Source organism: Ovis aries, chromosome 19 (assembly GCF_016772045.2).
Source record: "Ovis aries strain OAR_USU_Benz2616 breed Rambouillet chromosome 19, ARS-UI_Ramb_v3.0, whole genome shotgun sequence".
Taxonomy (NCBI): Eukaryota; Metazoa; Chordata; class Mammalia; order Artiodactyla; family Bovidae; genus Ovis; species Ovis aries.
In genome coordinates, this window is record NC_056072.1 from 14,266,425 (window position 1) to 14,281,901 (window position 15,477).

Sequence of the window (15,477 nt, forward strand, 5' to 3'; positions counted from 1 at the left end):
AGGTCCACAGACGCGGAAGACGGACCCAGGGATAATTCCCATTGGACGTCTCTGTGGTTATCTGGGAAGTATGGGGGAAGTCACTTACTGAGAATGGAGGGAAAAATGTCTAAATGGAGGCTTAAGGAATAAAGATGAGGTCTGAAACTTGGCACAGCAAGAAGCACAAGGATGAGTCAGCTTGAGAAATAGAGGGAGGGTACCAGATAACACTGAGAGCCCAGATAAGACTAGTGATCAAAAAGAGCATTTAAATAAATCCTGAGAAAGGCTCGAAGTATTTTCACTGACCCTTATATTGATACAACCAGGTTAACACATCTGCATACATAATTACCTTTTACACCAAGTCGTTATAACCATGGAAGTGAAGTAATAGACAATCAGGATACAAAAACTACAAAATCATAGATGCCTGAGCTTTAACATGAATTCATTTGAACCATATGACAAACCCACTGTACATAAAATCTGAAAGAGGGAGCTAACAAAAACAGTCAAGGAACACTAAAAATATGCCAGACCAAAGGCTATACCCAACCCAGTACTGCAGCTTTCCACTATCACCTCCAAATAGTTTTTGGAATCCTAATGTCAGGATCATACAAGACCCTTTCGGAATGTCCCCACAGTCCTCTTGCCTCAGGAGAAAAATCAAATTACTGTTCTCACCAACTGCCACTCTTGAGATTTCCACCTATTCAATTAAATTCACTCTATGTCTAGCACAGTTCTTCAAATTTGGTATTTAAATACATGCAAATATATCCCCCAAAGACGCTCCATCTTACCGATATTGCGGTTATCCTAAGAGAATCAACTGTGGAATGTTTGAATAGGTACCATAAAACAGGCCCAATTTCCCCAGTAATAAAGCCCTGGGCCTGAGCAGAAAACGTAGTGCAGACATTTTCAATAATCTTTGCTGCCATGTGATTCACAACACGTTCCTCCTATAGACAGAGAGAACACAAGGAGAAAATTAAATAGATATTATTAATATTTAGGATGACAAACATATACACATCATTTCTTCATAACCATTGCTCTATAAATAAAGACCTGACACCAAGACCATCACCTTTAGGTGTTTCTGGAGGTGCGGTCATTTTTTCAGGCTACTATAGAACCATTACATTTGGTTGAGCGTTAAACATACTTAAAAATAATTCTACATATATTGTTGTTGCTGCTGTTGTTTAGTTGCTAAGTTGTGTCCGACTCTTTTGTGACCCCACAGACTGTAGCTTGCCAGGTTCCCCTGTCTGTCCATGGGATTTCCCAGGCAAGAATACTGGAGTGGCTTGCCATTTTCTTCCCCAGGGGATATTCCTGACCCAGGGATCGAACCCACACCTCCTACATTGCAGGTAGATTCTTTACTGCTGAGCCACTAGTGAAGACCCTAATTTTCCACATATTTCCATAAAAAGGCTGAAATAATCTAGAAAATACACGTAATAACTTATAGTATAACAAAAACTTGACGATTTCAAAATTATAAGGAGTATGCAGAACAATCATCAGAAGTTACTCTGGGCTGGAAATAATTAGCTAAAGACCACCTATATTCAGGGCATCAAGGAAAGTCCTAAGAAAGAAATTGCTCCAGTGGTGTGACCAAATTCACCTCAACTAAAGGCTGTACTATATTGTCCTAATAATGCTTAAAAGTCTCAAAAAGGATCAAGCTATTTCCAGGTAACTTAAATGAATCCAAGAAAAAGCACAAAAGCACTTAAAAGACTAAAAAAAAAAAAAAAAGTACAAAAGCACTTAAAAGACTTAAAATGCCCAACAACATAAAAATCACAATATTTGACATCTGATTAAATTCATACACACAGAGCAGGAAAATATGACTCATAAGATAAAATTCAGTGATAGAATAAGAAAAAAGCATTTAAATGGCTATTATAAATACAGTCCATATACTGAAGAAGAAAGAAGCACGTTAAGAATGAAAGAAATAGATTTAAAAATGACCCAAGTCAGAAGAGTAGAGATTATAATGTTTAATATGAAAAATACACTGAATTGGAATAACATCAGACTCTGCAGACTCAATGACTAGAGAAGATTAGTGAAGACATAGCAATTAGCAAAAAAAGAAAAAAGAAAAAGCTAGAATACAGGAGTGGGTTGCCACGCCCTCCTCCAGCCCATCTTCCCAACCCAAAGATCAAAACCGTGTCTCCTATGGCCCCCTGCATTAGCAGACAGGTGCTTTACCCCTTGGTGCCACCTAGGAAGCCCAATCTAAGAAACTCAATGAACCTCAAGAGGAAGAAAGAAGAATAACATCAAGGTACATCATAATAAGAAAGCTGAACGCCGAAGAACTGATGCTTTTAAACTGTGGTTGTTGGAGAAGATTTGAGAGTCCCTTGGACTATAAGGAGATCAAACCAGTCAATCCTAAAGGAAATCAGTCCTGAATATTCATTGGAAGGACTGATGCTGAGGCTCCAATACTTTGGCCACCTGATGCAAAGAACTGACTCATTGGAAAAGACCCTGATTCTGGAAAAGACTGAAGGCGGGAGGAGAAGGGGACAACAGAGGATGAGACAGTTGGATGGCATCACCGACTCGATGGACATGAGTTTGAGTAAGCTCTGGGAGTTGGTGATCGACAGGGAAGCCTGGCGTGCAGTCCACAGGGTCAGAGAGTCCGACACGACTGAGCGACTGAACTGAACGTCATAATCAGACTGCTAAAAAGCAATAATAAAGAGAAACTTGTAGAAACAGTGACAGTAAAAGGACATATGGAGACTGTCTAACACACTACCTAACAAAGATAAGGCTGATGGGAGACTTCTCATCAGAAACCACGCAAACCAGAACACAGAGGAACAATGCCTTTAAAGCACCAAAAGAAAAAGAAGTAACTGTCAACCTATAAATGTGTACCCAACAATAACACCCTTCAAAACAGGTTGGTAAAAGGTACAAACTTTCACCTATAAGTGAATAAGGTCTGGAGGTCTAATGTAAAACAATGTGACTCTAGTTGATAACACTATACTGTATAATTGAAATTTGCTAAAAGAGGAGAATTTAAATGTTCTCACTTCTACCACCCAAAAAAGGTAGCAGGATAAAATATGAGATGATTGATGTGTTAACTCGATAGGGGAATGTATGCATCTATCACAGTGTATGCACGTATCAAATCACTTTGTACACTTTATTTTTTTTCCCTTTATTTTACTTTACAATACTGTATTGGTTTTGCCAATTGTACACTTTAAATATCTTACAATTTCATGTCAACTACACTGCAGTAAAACTGAAAACAATTTAAATATCTATCTCTGATAAAACAGACAAAAAACAATCAGCATGAACATAGATTTATATCTGTATGTATCGATCAGATTAACAAGCCTGACATACTTCGAGAAAAAAAGCACATCACCCAACAATGGCAGAACTGAACATTTTCCCCCTAATTATACACACATACTGAGTCATGAGAGAAGCCTCAACAAATTCCAAAGACTTCAAATCATACACACACCATTCCCTCTATCCACAATACCATGAAGTTAAACATAATAATAAAAAGATTTTTTTTAAGATAGGTCTTAAATGAGAAAGACACAGAAGAGCTATAGAATTTGTTCAGTCTACAAAGCATATAATGGGATAAAACAGTTAAAGGAACATGAAAATTTACACAGAAGTCCAACCAGTGTAAACTGTACAGCCCTGTGGAGCTTCCCCCCAAGATTATCTGCCACAGGAGAAGAGGAGGTGCAAACCTCCCTCTGGCAGTGAGCACACCACACTTCGTGCCTCTGACCTCACCAAGAGTCAGGAAACTCATCTACGCCCCGTGCTCAGAAAAACACTCAGGACTGCTTCCTTATGCCATTCTCAAAGGTTCGCTTTAAGACACAGTAGGCAACTCCATACTTGGTAAGCCCTACTGCCTTCTACTAACATTAGCATTCCAAATATTATGAACAGTGATATTAAAAAGAAAACCACACACAAAAAGGCTGCACCATTCCTATTCCCCATACACACTGCCCACTTTCACTATATAAAGGCAAGGAGAACCCGATGTTAATGGCACACGCGTTCTTTATCAGGAAAATTAAACTTAAAACTGTGACAGTAACAAAAACAGAAAACGTAGCTGTACATTTTCACTTTTATCCAATATCAAGAGAATTTAACTTCTCCGTCCTCATTCTACATAACTAGTGTCCAAAAACACTTCAAAGATAATACACATAATGACTAATACCTCTATACTTTCTAATTCAAGTCCTATCTTTTTCTAATTAAATACATAAGCAATTTACCACTAGCTTTCTTTTTTTAAAGCACCAATTATAAATTGGAAATTCAATTTCCTCTTAAAAGAAATTTGTTACATCAAAATTGTCTAATAAGCTATTGTTCAGAAATGAATAATTAGGCCAAGGATTTATTATTTGAGCCTCACATTTTAACATATGGCAGGTGTTCAGTTCAGCACCCATAATTATATACAGACTTACAGACTATTATGCAAGTTATTTTAAAAAGAGGAGGTTGATTAGATACAAATGCATAAAATGAATCTCCTCTAAACATGTGGAAAGACTCTAGGTGCTATTTTCAGCTTCTGTGTGCACTGTAGAATAGGTTGCTACCTACCCAGATAAAAATCACTGCCTTCAAGGAAAGTCAGCTTCCTCAGCCTCCCTATTTCATGCACATATTGAACACATGCCATGTAAGTTCAATGCCAAATGTTCCCAGGATCAGTACAGTGATGATACCAAGTACATAATCTGTCTTTGCTAGCATAATCATTGGAAGGACTGATGCTAAAGCTCCAATACCTTGGCCACCTGATATGAAGAGCTGGTGGCCTTCACTCGAGAAGACCCTGATGCTGGAAAAGACTGATTGCAAGAGGAGAAGGGAAGACAGAGGATGAGATGGTTGGATGGCATCACTGATTCAATGGACAATGAGTCTGAGCAAATTCAGGGAGACAGTGAAGGACAGGGAAGCCTGGCGTGCTGCAGTTCATGGGGTTGCAAAGAGCTGGACACAACTTAGCAACTGTAAAACAACAAACATAAGAGTCAAGGCAATGGAATGGGAAGCTGTCAAAGAGAGCCCAAGTCAGAAGCACGTGGAGGATCAACCAGCAAGGTACCTTTCTTCATACAAAACATCAGGTGGGGCTCCAACTATCAAACTACTCTAGAGTGGCACACCCGGGACTCAAATCCACATCCTCTGACTCCCAGCTCAAAGTCTCCAAAACGCCAACGCCAAGTCGAAACGACGACTCAGCGTCATCATGGACACCTTTTCTTCTACACTGCCACACTCTCTTTAAAACAGTTATACCAGACTTCCTTGGTGGTCCAGGATTCTTAACAAACAATCCGCCTTCCAATGCAGAGAACAAGGATTCGATCCATGGTTATGGAACTAAGATCTCACGTCCCAGGGGGCAACCAAGTCCAAGTGCCGCAACCTAGGTCCGGCACAGCCAAAATAAAAACAAAATTTTTCGAAAATAGAATGTTATACCAGATTTTTTTTTTTTGGCATGTTCCACGCTAAGTCTCTCACTCTAAATATTTCCCTCTTTCCACCTGAGCATTTACGTCTGTAACAAGATCAAAACCACTTGACTCACATTTCTACTATCATTGTTAAAATTACAGAAGTCATAACAGGTTGACCTGCTTGGAAAATGAGGTCATAATCTCTTAGGTGATCTTTTGAAGAAGAGAAAGTTTACTGAACACTATTTAAATAAACTCATAACAGTCCCAGAATAAGACTACATTTCTCTCTCAAAGTGCATCCTACAATTTGCCACAGGATGAGATATGTCTGTGGGCAAATAAATTTGCAAACATCATATACAATATGCTCCCATGTGGATTCATAATTACAAGTTCTGAAAAGTACTAAATACAAACGAAACCATTCAACTTTGTTTAACCCGATATGTCCCAATGTATCTGACTAGAAAACCCTTATCATAGAATACGTAGGAAAATCCCTTGGCAAAGTTAGTTATCTATATGCATCAGAAACATGAACAAAATTTATAATTTAAAACTAAAATTGTCTTCTAAGAAATTTACATATGAGTTAAAACAAAAAAGTACAATTCCCATACCACATTTTTTTCAATGCACAGATTAGAAAGATAAGGGGTAAAAATCAGAATCGATGGCCCATTTTCAATAAGGCACATTACTAAGTTTTGAAAGTATAAAAAGGTCAATAAGTTAGGCAGAAAATATCAATATATTTAAGAACAACAGAAACAGCACAAATAATATATATATTTTACCACAATTTAAAAACATACAAGAGAAATAGAATAGACAGTCTTAATCTATACAGTAATGCAACTTTGTTATTGTAACAAAAGAAAAAAGAGGCAATAAAATTCCACCCACCTGAAAAAGTTTAAACCATCCCATAAAAAAACCCCGGACCCAGAAAAAAATTTAAACTAGGGATTATCTATAAAAGAACAATAATGGAAACACTACATGTCAAAATAATGGGACACAGCTAACACTAGGTTGAGACAAAAGTTGACAGTCTTAAGTGTCTTAGTCACTACATGAGAGAAGGGAAGAAAATGCAAATATAGTTACAAAACAGCAAGAAATGGCATACTAAACCAGAAATTTTTTTTTTAATCACTTCCCTAATAAATGAAGATAGGGCAGTATCTTAATCATCTTTGCCTCTCCTGTATCCAGCTGGTACATAATGTGTTTCATAAATGCTACCTCTAAAGAATGGGAGCTGTATCTGAGAGAGTTGACTTAAGCAGTGAATTAAATACATTAGCGGAATGTCATGGAGAATTCAAAGGAACTACAATCATCTTATTTCAGTGTTTTTTAAACCAAATATGACATTCTCTCGTTAGTCTTCTCACTGAGTATGCCTTCCATTATCACTACTATCAATCCTCCTTAAATTTATTCATAGACGTATACTCTCAATCAAAGTACCAACAGGTGAACTTGCATGTAATTTTTAGAATCAACTTTTCAAGTAAAAAGAAAATTTAAAAGGAGCTCAGAAACTCAGGAAAAAGATTACAATGGTAACAAAAAAATGTCACTGTATATTTTCAAGATTATTAAAAAATAAGGACTATTAATTTAAATAGCACAGCACAGATAACAGCCCAACAGAACTAATTAGAGCCCAGGAAGAGACATGCACACAGAAATGACAGAGGTGACACCAAAGAGTCGTGGGAAGAAGACTTTTCATTAAATGATGCTGGAATAACTGATTACATTTATTTCAAAAACAGAACTGGACCCACACGTATCACCACACACAGACACACAAAACAATTACAAACAAATTAAACTTCTTAACAGAAAAAAGGAAAAAATAAAAAGTAACTTTTAGAAGAACATGTAACATGGGCGTTCCTCGTGGCTCAATGGTAAAGAATCCGTCTGCCAATGCAGGAGACACAGGTTGGATCCCTGACCAGGGAAGATCCCACCCACATGCCTCAGAGCAACTAAGACCACGCGCCACAACTACCGAGCCTGTTCTCTAAGCCCAGGAGCCGCAACAACTGAGCCCACATGCTCGAGAGCCCGTGCTCCACAACAAGAGAAGCCCGCACAGTGAGAAGCCTGCACACCGCAGCTAGAGAGTCGGCCCCGCTCGCTACAGCTGGAGAAAGCCTGTGCAGCAGTGAAGAGCCAGCACAGCCAAAAATTTATGAAGTTTAAGTGAAAGTCGCTCAGTCATGTCCGACTCTGCAAATTCTCCAGGCCAGAATACTACAGTGGGTAGCCTTTCCCTTCTCCAGGGCATCTTCCCAACCCAGGGATCAAACCCAGGTCTCCTGCATTGCAGGCAGATTCTTCACCAGCTGAGCCACAAGGGCAGCCCAAGAATACTACAGTGGGTAGCCTTTCCCTTCTCCAGCGGATCCTCCTGACCCAGGAATCAAACCGGGGTCTCCTGCATTGCAGGCAGATTCTTTATCAACTGAGCTATCAGAGAAGCCCCAAAATAAATAAAAGTATACACAAAAACTTTTATTTATTTTTGGGGCTTCACTGATAGCATCACTGACTCAACAGACATGGATTTGGGTGGACTCCGGGAGTTGGTGATGGACAGGGAGGCCTGGCGTGCTGTGGTTTGTAGGGTCGCAAAGAGTCGGACACGACTGACCGACTGAACTAAACGGATACACACAAAAAAGAATATGTAACAGCACATCTTAGTGTTAGATTAACATGGATTGATAAATTTCTATTAAAGTTAACTTCTGCTTAGCCACAGATACTATAAATGAGAAGACCAAACATCTTATGGATTGATAAATTTCTATTAAAGTTAAGAACTTCTGCTTAGCCACAGATACTATAAACAAAATGAAAAGACCAAACATCTTATAGATTGATAAGTATCTATTAAAATTAAGAACTTCTGCTTAGCAACAGACACTGTAAAGGAAACGAAAAGATCAAACACAAAATAGAAAAGTATCTGGGACTCGTGTAAACAACAAAAGATTAATATCATATCCAGAACACATAAAAGAAATTCCTGTGGGTAGAGTACCATGACATCTGAATTTTTTCAGACATCTCAGAAAATAAACAAGTGAATAAATAGTAAATACACATATATGGATATATATACATACACACATATTACAACAAAGCAAAAAAGGCAAATATATTAACAGCTGATGGAAATAAAGGCCATTAGTTTTCCTTTTCTAATACTTGAAACATTTTATAGCAAAAGCTGGTAGAGGCAGGGCAGGGGGATGATGGTATGCAGAATTTCTACAAAGCAACAGAAGAAACTGGCTTAAGACTTGATAATCATTTTCAAAACAGGAAATTCCAAAAACCAAGATAAACAGAAAAAGATGGTCATCCTCATTAGTAATCAAGAAAATGCATATTAAAAAGACACTGAGGAAACAATTTAATGCTCATGAGATTGTCAAAAATTTAAACTGTGACTCTATCAAATGTTCAAGAAGATGTGGGTCAGTGGATACTCCTATATAAACTGATACACGTGTGCCTGTGTTTCTGTATTGAGGCATACACCAACACACTAGTCAGTGGTACTGATGAGCTGCACTTTACACAATCAACATGTATCAACCTCAACCTAACTTTAAGCAAAAGAAAAAAAAACTAAGTCTCAAAAGAACATGGTGCCAATCCATTTATACAGAGTTCAACATTTAGAATCAATCTAGTATTTAGCAATACACTCAAAAAGGGAAACAAAAATCTGTGAAAAGAAAAAAAAATTTAAGCAAAACAAGAAAACCCTGGTGAAGTTTATCACCAAAGTTAGAATACTCCTTGAAAGAAAGTACAAATTTCAATCCAGAAGAGACAGAAGTCTCTAAGCAACCAGTCTTTTGCTTTTTAACAGAGTGAGTCAGAGTATGCGCTTTTAACCATATCCGCACAATTCATATACTCTTCTGTAAGAAAAGAACCTACACTCAGAAATACCCGTAGGAGCTGGGAAAACAGTTTTCTACATTAAAAAAATTAAATCATCAAAGACAAGTGGCTTAAAAATTATTTTACCTTCAACTATGTCCTGACTACAATAGACAAATTTGCTCAAGAACTGCTACAATCGAATTATTTTTGAAAAGACAGTCCTTTTTTAGGGGGAATGTTCACCTCTGAATTTGTCACTTTATACGGACAGTGTTGGTGTACGTGCTGCCAAAGCATACACTAAAACGTCTTCCAAATATATAAAATTTTCACAAATTAGAGAGTTCTAGACTTTCTTCCCTCTTCGTGAAAAATATACAAGACCTGACACACATACCAAGAGAGAATAAAAGACAAGTGTGTCTGTTCACTGTGAACTCTGTCATTACATCATTAGCTGTATCATCATGTTACCGTTAACAACACACATGCATAGCAAACACTCTTCACAGTATGCACTCACTGAGAAATACAGGAGCGGGTGGGCAGGACATGTCTAATAAAGGACACCACCTCATGGGTTAGAACCGACCACCTTTTACTCAGCGTTCGTCTAAGTTTTATAAATTAAAGATACAAAGTTTTAAAACTTTCTTTACACCGTTTAAAAAATCCCTGGAAGACTCCTGTCTCCTTTGAGCTCCTGTATTTTGTTCTTCGGCGTGAAAGCACTCGACAGATTCCACTTTATAGTTTTATCTCATCTCCCACAACAGGTAGATGTGTGCACGAACATAAAGCCCGCCTTCTTCATCCGTGTGCCCCCTGGGTGTGCCTAGCTTGAGGCCTTGAATGATAAACCCAAACATGTCTTTTGACTACAGATAAAGATAACTTAATTCTCATATTGTTGATACAGCGCAGTTCACTGGCTTCATGCACACCCCACAGGGACAACTGGCTACACATTCACCCTACAGGCTGAGACGTGCTCTCGATGCCTTTCTGGATCATTAGGGGAAAACTGCAGAGATTTTTCTGTACTTGGAACATCACGCCATTACCATAACATGCATGAAGTAATGAACTCAAAAGGAAGATGTTTGTTTTGACATTTTTTTTTTTCATTCCTTAAGGAATGCTTTTAGCCTATGGCTTTGCCTTGGGTGAAACAATGTCAAGGTTTAAAGCAAACAAAAATGCCAGCCTTTGAGGTCAGCTATAAATCCTCCTCATGGTCACACACAGGAGCTACTTATGCAAGTTGGCTGGTTGGCCAGCTGGCTGGTTTTCAGCCATTAACAGTAGCAAGAGAAGGGATGTGCATAAGCTGAAGAAACCACATCAGATAATAACGACTACTTAATATTAAAATCAGTGGATGCTGGTGGCAGTTTCCTTGTTTCTGAACCACAAAATGGCAATATGACAAGATAATCACTGGGCTACCGAGGCTGGCAGAAAATTCCCTGCATACACCGGTCTTACTAAACTGAGTTACTGGTAACTGGAAGCGGGGGATTAAGGATATGTCACTGAGAGCTACTTAGGTTGTTTATTATTTGCTATCGTCTCTTAAAAAGCAAGACATTTAAACAAGTGAATGTGAGTTGGTTTTTTCACTTGCTCCACTGTAGGTCACGGGCTCACAGTGGCTTGTCGGGATTATTTAAATTCAGGAGCGGTATAGCACTTGGCTGACAGGCCCATGCACCGCTGCAGGCTACAATCCTCACACAGTGCCTGAAGGGTTATTACAATTGCAGGCGTCTACAGAGGACAACAAAGCAGCCTTACCCCTTCCCGGAGGCACCTCATTAGCACCGTGTATGCAGCCAAGGGAACAGCCCAGCATTCTCGGGGGTGCTTTTTTTTTTCTTCCTAAAAATGAAGCAAAAGGAAAGGCAGTGAGGCTAACGGCACAGAAGGTGTTAACCCTTTCAAGAGAAAAGGCCCAGTTTCACACAGACAAATGACGTAGAACTTCTTAACATCCTACCGCAAGTACTACTTACAACCTGCCAATTATGACCTGATGAGGGGTCCTTTACTGCAGTGTACATACAAAGCACTTCTTCCGTTTCCCACTATGTCATATATGATGCTGATAAGCTCCCCTCAGCAACAGCTAGATGGAAAGAACCAAGGGATGACAGCATGCTCTGGCTGATAGAGAAACCACTCCACTGATAACCACAGATTACCATACACATACTTCTACGTAACGGTATGACGTCATCTGGAATGACTTGAAAGCACAGGACCTGCAGTTTGGAGCAGTATCTCTGGATAATCCACAGGAACAAGGAAAGCACAGTATGCTGCCTAGCAAGAGGCAGCTTAACAAAAGCACGCAACTAGGATCAGCGAGTACACGGACTGGGGGGATATCAGGGATGATTCTTTCACAGAACTAAGTTAAAAAAATAACCACAAGAACTCTCCTGGAACCTAACAAATAAAGTCACAGAATCAATCAGGGGCCACAGAGAAAGGTGGGAAAAAAACCACTGGTTATAGCAGAAGAGAGTAGGCTCTGCTTAGACAGAATATTTCTGTTTTAAGATTGTCCAAATGTTAGAAGTGGTACCTTACTGATCCAAAAGTACTTAATACCCATGATGAGAATTGTGACTCGTTAACACTGTACCCTTAATCATGAAATGCCACACATGGTCATAATCTAGCCGTTATCAACCAGAGCTGCTTCAGCTCAAAAATCCCTAGTCCAGCACCAAATTTAACTTTCAAACACAATGTGCCTCCTTTCAGCTCATTTATTCATGACATTCACCACAGGCTTTTCTGAACATCCCTGGACCCTACGCCCCATGTTCCTCGCCCTTTTTCTTTACCCACATCTATCACTGAGATTTCTGGCCTACAATTTAATCACTCCTGACAAAGGCCTGAAGGACCTCATCCTTTGGAGTTCCACTGTCTCAGGTCTGGGGAAACGCAGCCTTACCTGAAGGCAGTAGCTTGTTTTCTCTAGGCCTGTGGTCAGACAGCTGGGATCTGGGAGGAGGGGACACCAAAAACACAGACTCCAGAGTGCCGAAGGATGGGGAAGCCCAGGGACCTTCCATGTCACTCACCAGGCCTGCTTCTCTCTCTGATCGAGTCCCTCTCCTGAAAAACTACAGCATTTCAACCACCGCCTCCCAAAACTTCGCTTTTCTTCTTCACAAAGATCATGAAAGTCACGAGAGAGGAACCATGCGCTCACCTCCACCTGCAGCTGCTCACACCCTGGGTCACAGCAGGACAGGCTCCTCCCCCCCTTCCATGCGGCGCACAAGTCCCCGCCCACTCTTCTCCCTTCAGGGTCACCAGCTCCTGGACCACCCCGTACTGCTCCTAAGTGTTCACCATCGTGTCTCCATGGGATCCTTCCTATTTCCACCAGACTCACTGCCATCTCCCATTTTCAAAACTGCCCTCCGCCCCCACACCCCTCTGCTCTTTCCCAGGGTGATGCTCACTTTACGCTGACTTCCTCAGGATCCCACATCCCTCTAAATCCTCAACACACAGCAGTCTGACTTCTGCCTCCCACTCCATGTTAAATAAATACACAAAACAGCTCTTGTTGGGTTCCTGGTTGACTTTTGTACCCACTCAACTCAGGGGACTCTTTGTAGCCCTTTTTCTTAGACCTTAACTTCCACATTCAGCCCTATAAACTCTTTTCTGAAATACCCACTCCTCTCCTGATTTTGCTCCTCCTTCACTTACCTGCAGTTAGGGTCCAGAAGCTTCTCTTACAATCCTCCCATCTATTCTCCACATTGAAACCAGAATCACTCGTGTGGCACTTAAGTCAGATGACATCCGTACCTTTCTTATAACTCTTAACCAGCTTCCTCTTGCTCTTAGGATCAAAACCCAGGCCCCCAACTTGGCTGAGGAGCCTTCCACGGTCACATCCCTGTCTCCTGCAGCCCTGCCTCCTGCTCACTTCCCTCCTGTCCCACTGGTCATGCTGCAGCTCATGACTGGAAACGAGCACCTACTGTGTGCCAAGACCTCTTCTAAACAACAGTCATGCAGCGATGAGCAGGACAGACAAATGTTCTGTCTCAATGGTGTTCAGTGGGGCGGGAGGGGGCGGGGGGGCACAAAAAAGGTTTTTTTTTTACTCAAACAAAATAAACAAAGCAAGACAGTCATGCAAGCTATAAAGAAAAGCACAGATGGCCAAGGGGCTAGAGGAAGTCTGTACACAGAGAGCTTCATCTCACAGTTCTCAGGTTCAGGAGGCGGCTCTCTGCAGAAATCCATGCAAGAGAAGATGAACGGCAGACATGTGCAGGTGAACACTGTGAGCAGGAAGGACAGCGAATGCACAAGTGTGGCACCAGGATCAGGGTGTGGGGGGTTCGAGGCCCCACGGGGAGGCCAGCGAGGCTGGAAGGAGGAAGCGGCTGAGACCCCAAGGCCCAGGGGTGACTGGAGGGCTTTAGACGTGACAAGAAGAAGACAGGGAGCAGGGAGAGCCCCAGGAGTTATAACGGTGGCGTCGCCTGTGTTTCCACAGGCTCTCTCCAGCTTAGCTCTGCGGAAAGACTGCGGTGCACGCCAGCGTGACGCAAGGAGACCATCTGGGAGTTCTTACAACAGGCCAGGTGACAGATGGTGATGTGCTGGACCGCAACAGACAGAACAGGGGGACACCTGACTCTAGCTCATTATGCATCCTTGACAAAAGGAAGAAAAAGATACAAACCAAAATGTGCTGTCTCACACATTCCTCTACAGAATCGCAGTCGGGACTGCTGTCCTCAAGCTTGGAACCTTGGGGTGCTTCCAGAGAGCCAAAAGGTCAGGATGCCAGTCCCTATGTTATACACGATATGCATGTATGCACATATGTATTTATGTACGTGTATGTGTTTGTGTGTGTGTGTGTACAGCTATTGATCACCTGAGGTCAGTCCCAGTAGGTCCTCGCTGCCCTGAGATGTTAAGGTTTATCTACATTCAAAGTTATAAGGCCACAAAACACCCTCATCTCATGAAACATTAGAGATTTTTGTGGATATAACTTCCTCTCATTAGTTCAGTTCAGTTGCTCAGTCATGTCCAACTCTTTACAACCCCATGGACTGCAGCACACCAGGCTTCCCTACCATTACCAATTCCCGGAGCTCACTCAAACTCATGTCCATTGAGTCAGTGATGTCATCCAACCATCTCATCCTCTATCATCCCCTTCTCCTCCCACCTTCAATTTTTCTCAGCATCAGGGTCTTTTCCAGTGAATTAGTTCTTCACATCAGGTAGTCAAAGTATTGGAATTTCAGCTTCACCATCAGTCCCTGCAATGAGTATTCAAGACTGATTTCCTTCAGAATGGACTGGTTGGATCTCCTTGCAGTCCAAGGGACTCTCAAGAGTCTTCTCCAACACCACAGTTCAAAAGCATCAATTCTTCGGTGCTCAGCTTTCTTTATGGTCCAACTCTCACATCCATACATGACTACTGGAAAAACCATAGCTTTGGAGAGATGGACCTTTGTTGGCAAAGTAATGTCTCTGCTTTTTAATATGCTGCCTAGATTGATCGTAGCTTTGCTTCCAAGGAGCAAGTGTCTTTTAATTTCATGGCTGCAGTCACCATCTGCAATGATTTTGGAGCCCAGAAAAATAAAGTCTGTCACTGTTTCCACTGTTTCCCCATCTATTTGCCATGAAGTGATGGGAGTGGATGCCATGATCTTAGTTTTCTGAATGTTGAATTTTAAGCCAACTTTTTGACCCTCCTCATTCACTTTTATCAAGAGGGTCTTTAGTTCTTCTTTGCTTTCTGCCATATCATTAAGATGTGGTCAAATGTCATGGCCACAGAATCATCCTTATAATAAAATAACCTAGCTTATATCAAATTAAAGTAAGTAGCAAGATAAATGATTCTTCAGAACTACTCTCAGAAATAAATAAAAATGTGATTCTGTATCATTCCCTTTATAGAAGACTAAAAAGCGCAAACTAGTCTTTGTGACAGAAGGCAAATAAGTGG

The 15,477-nt window shown here is 40.7% G+C and overlaps 1 protein-coding gene across 9 annotated transcripts in view; it reads right to left on the reverse strand.

Annotated features, from left to right (window-relative positions):
* ULK4 (unc-51 like kinase 4) overlaps positions 1-15,477 on the reverse strand; it is a 528,243-nt gene that overhangs the window by 391,893 nt on the left and 120,873 nt on the right. For all 9 annotated transcript variants that reach the window (XM_060402096.1, XM_060402095.1, XM_060402097.1 and 6 more), the window contains 2 exons: positions 11,253-11,336; positions 792-953 (listed from right to left, as the gene is read on the reverse strand). In XM_060402096.1, coding sequence (XP_060258079.1) covers positions 792-953; positions 11,253-11,336 — 246 coding nt within the window. The remainder of the gene's footprint in view (positions 1-791; positions 954-11,252; positions 11,337-15,477) is intronic.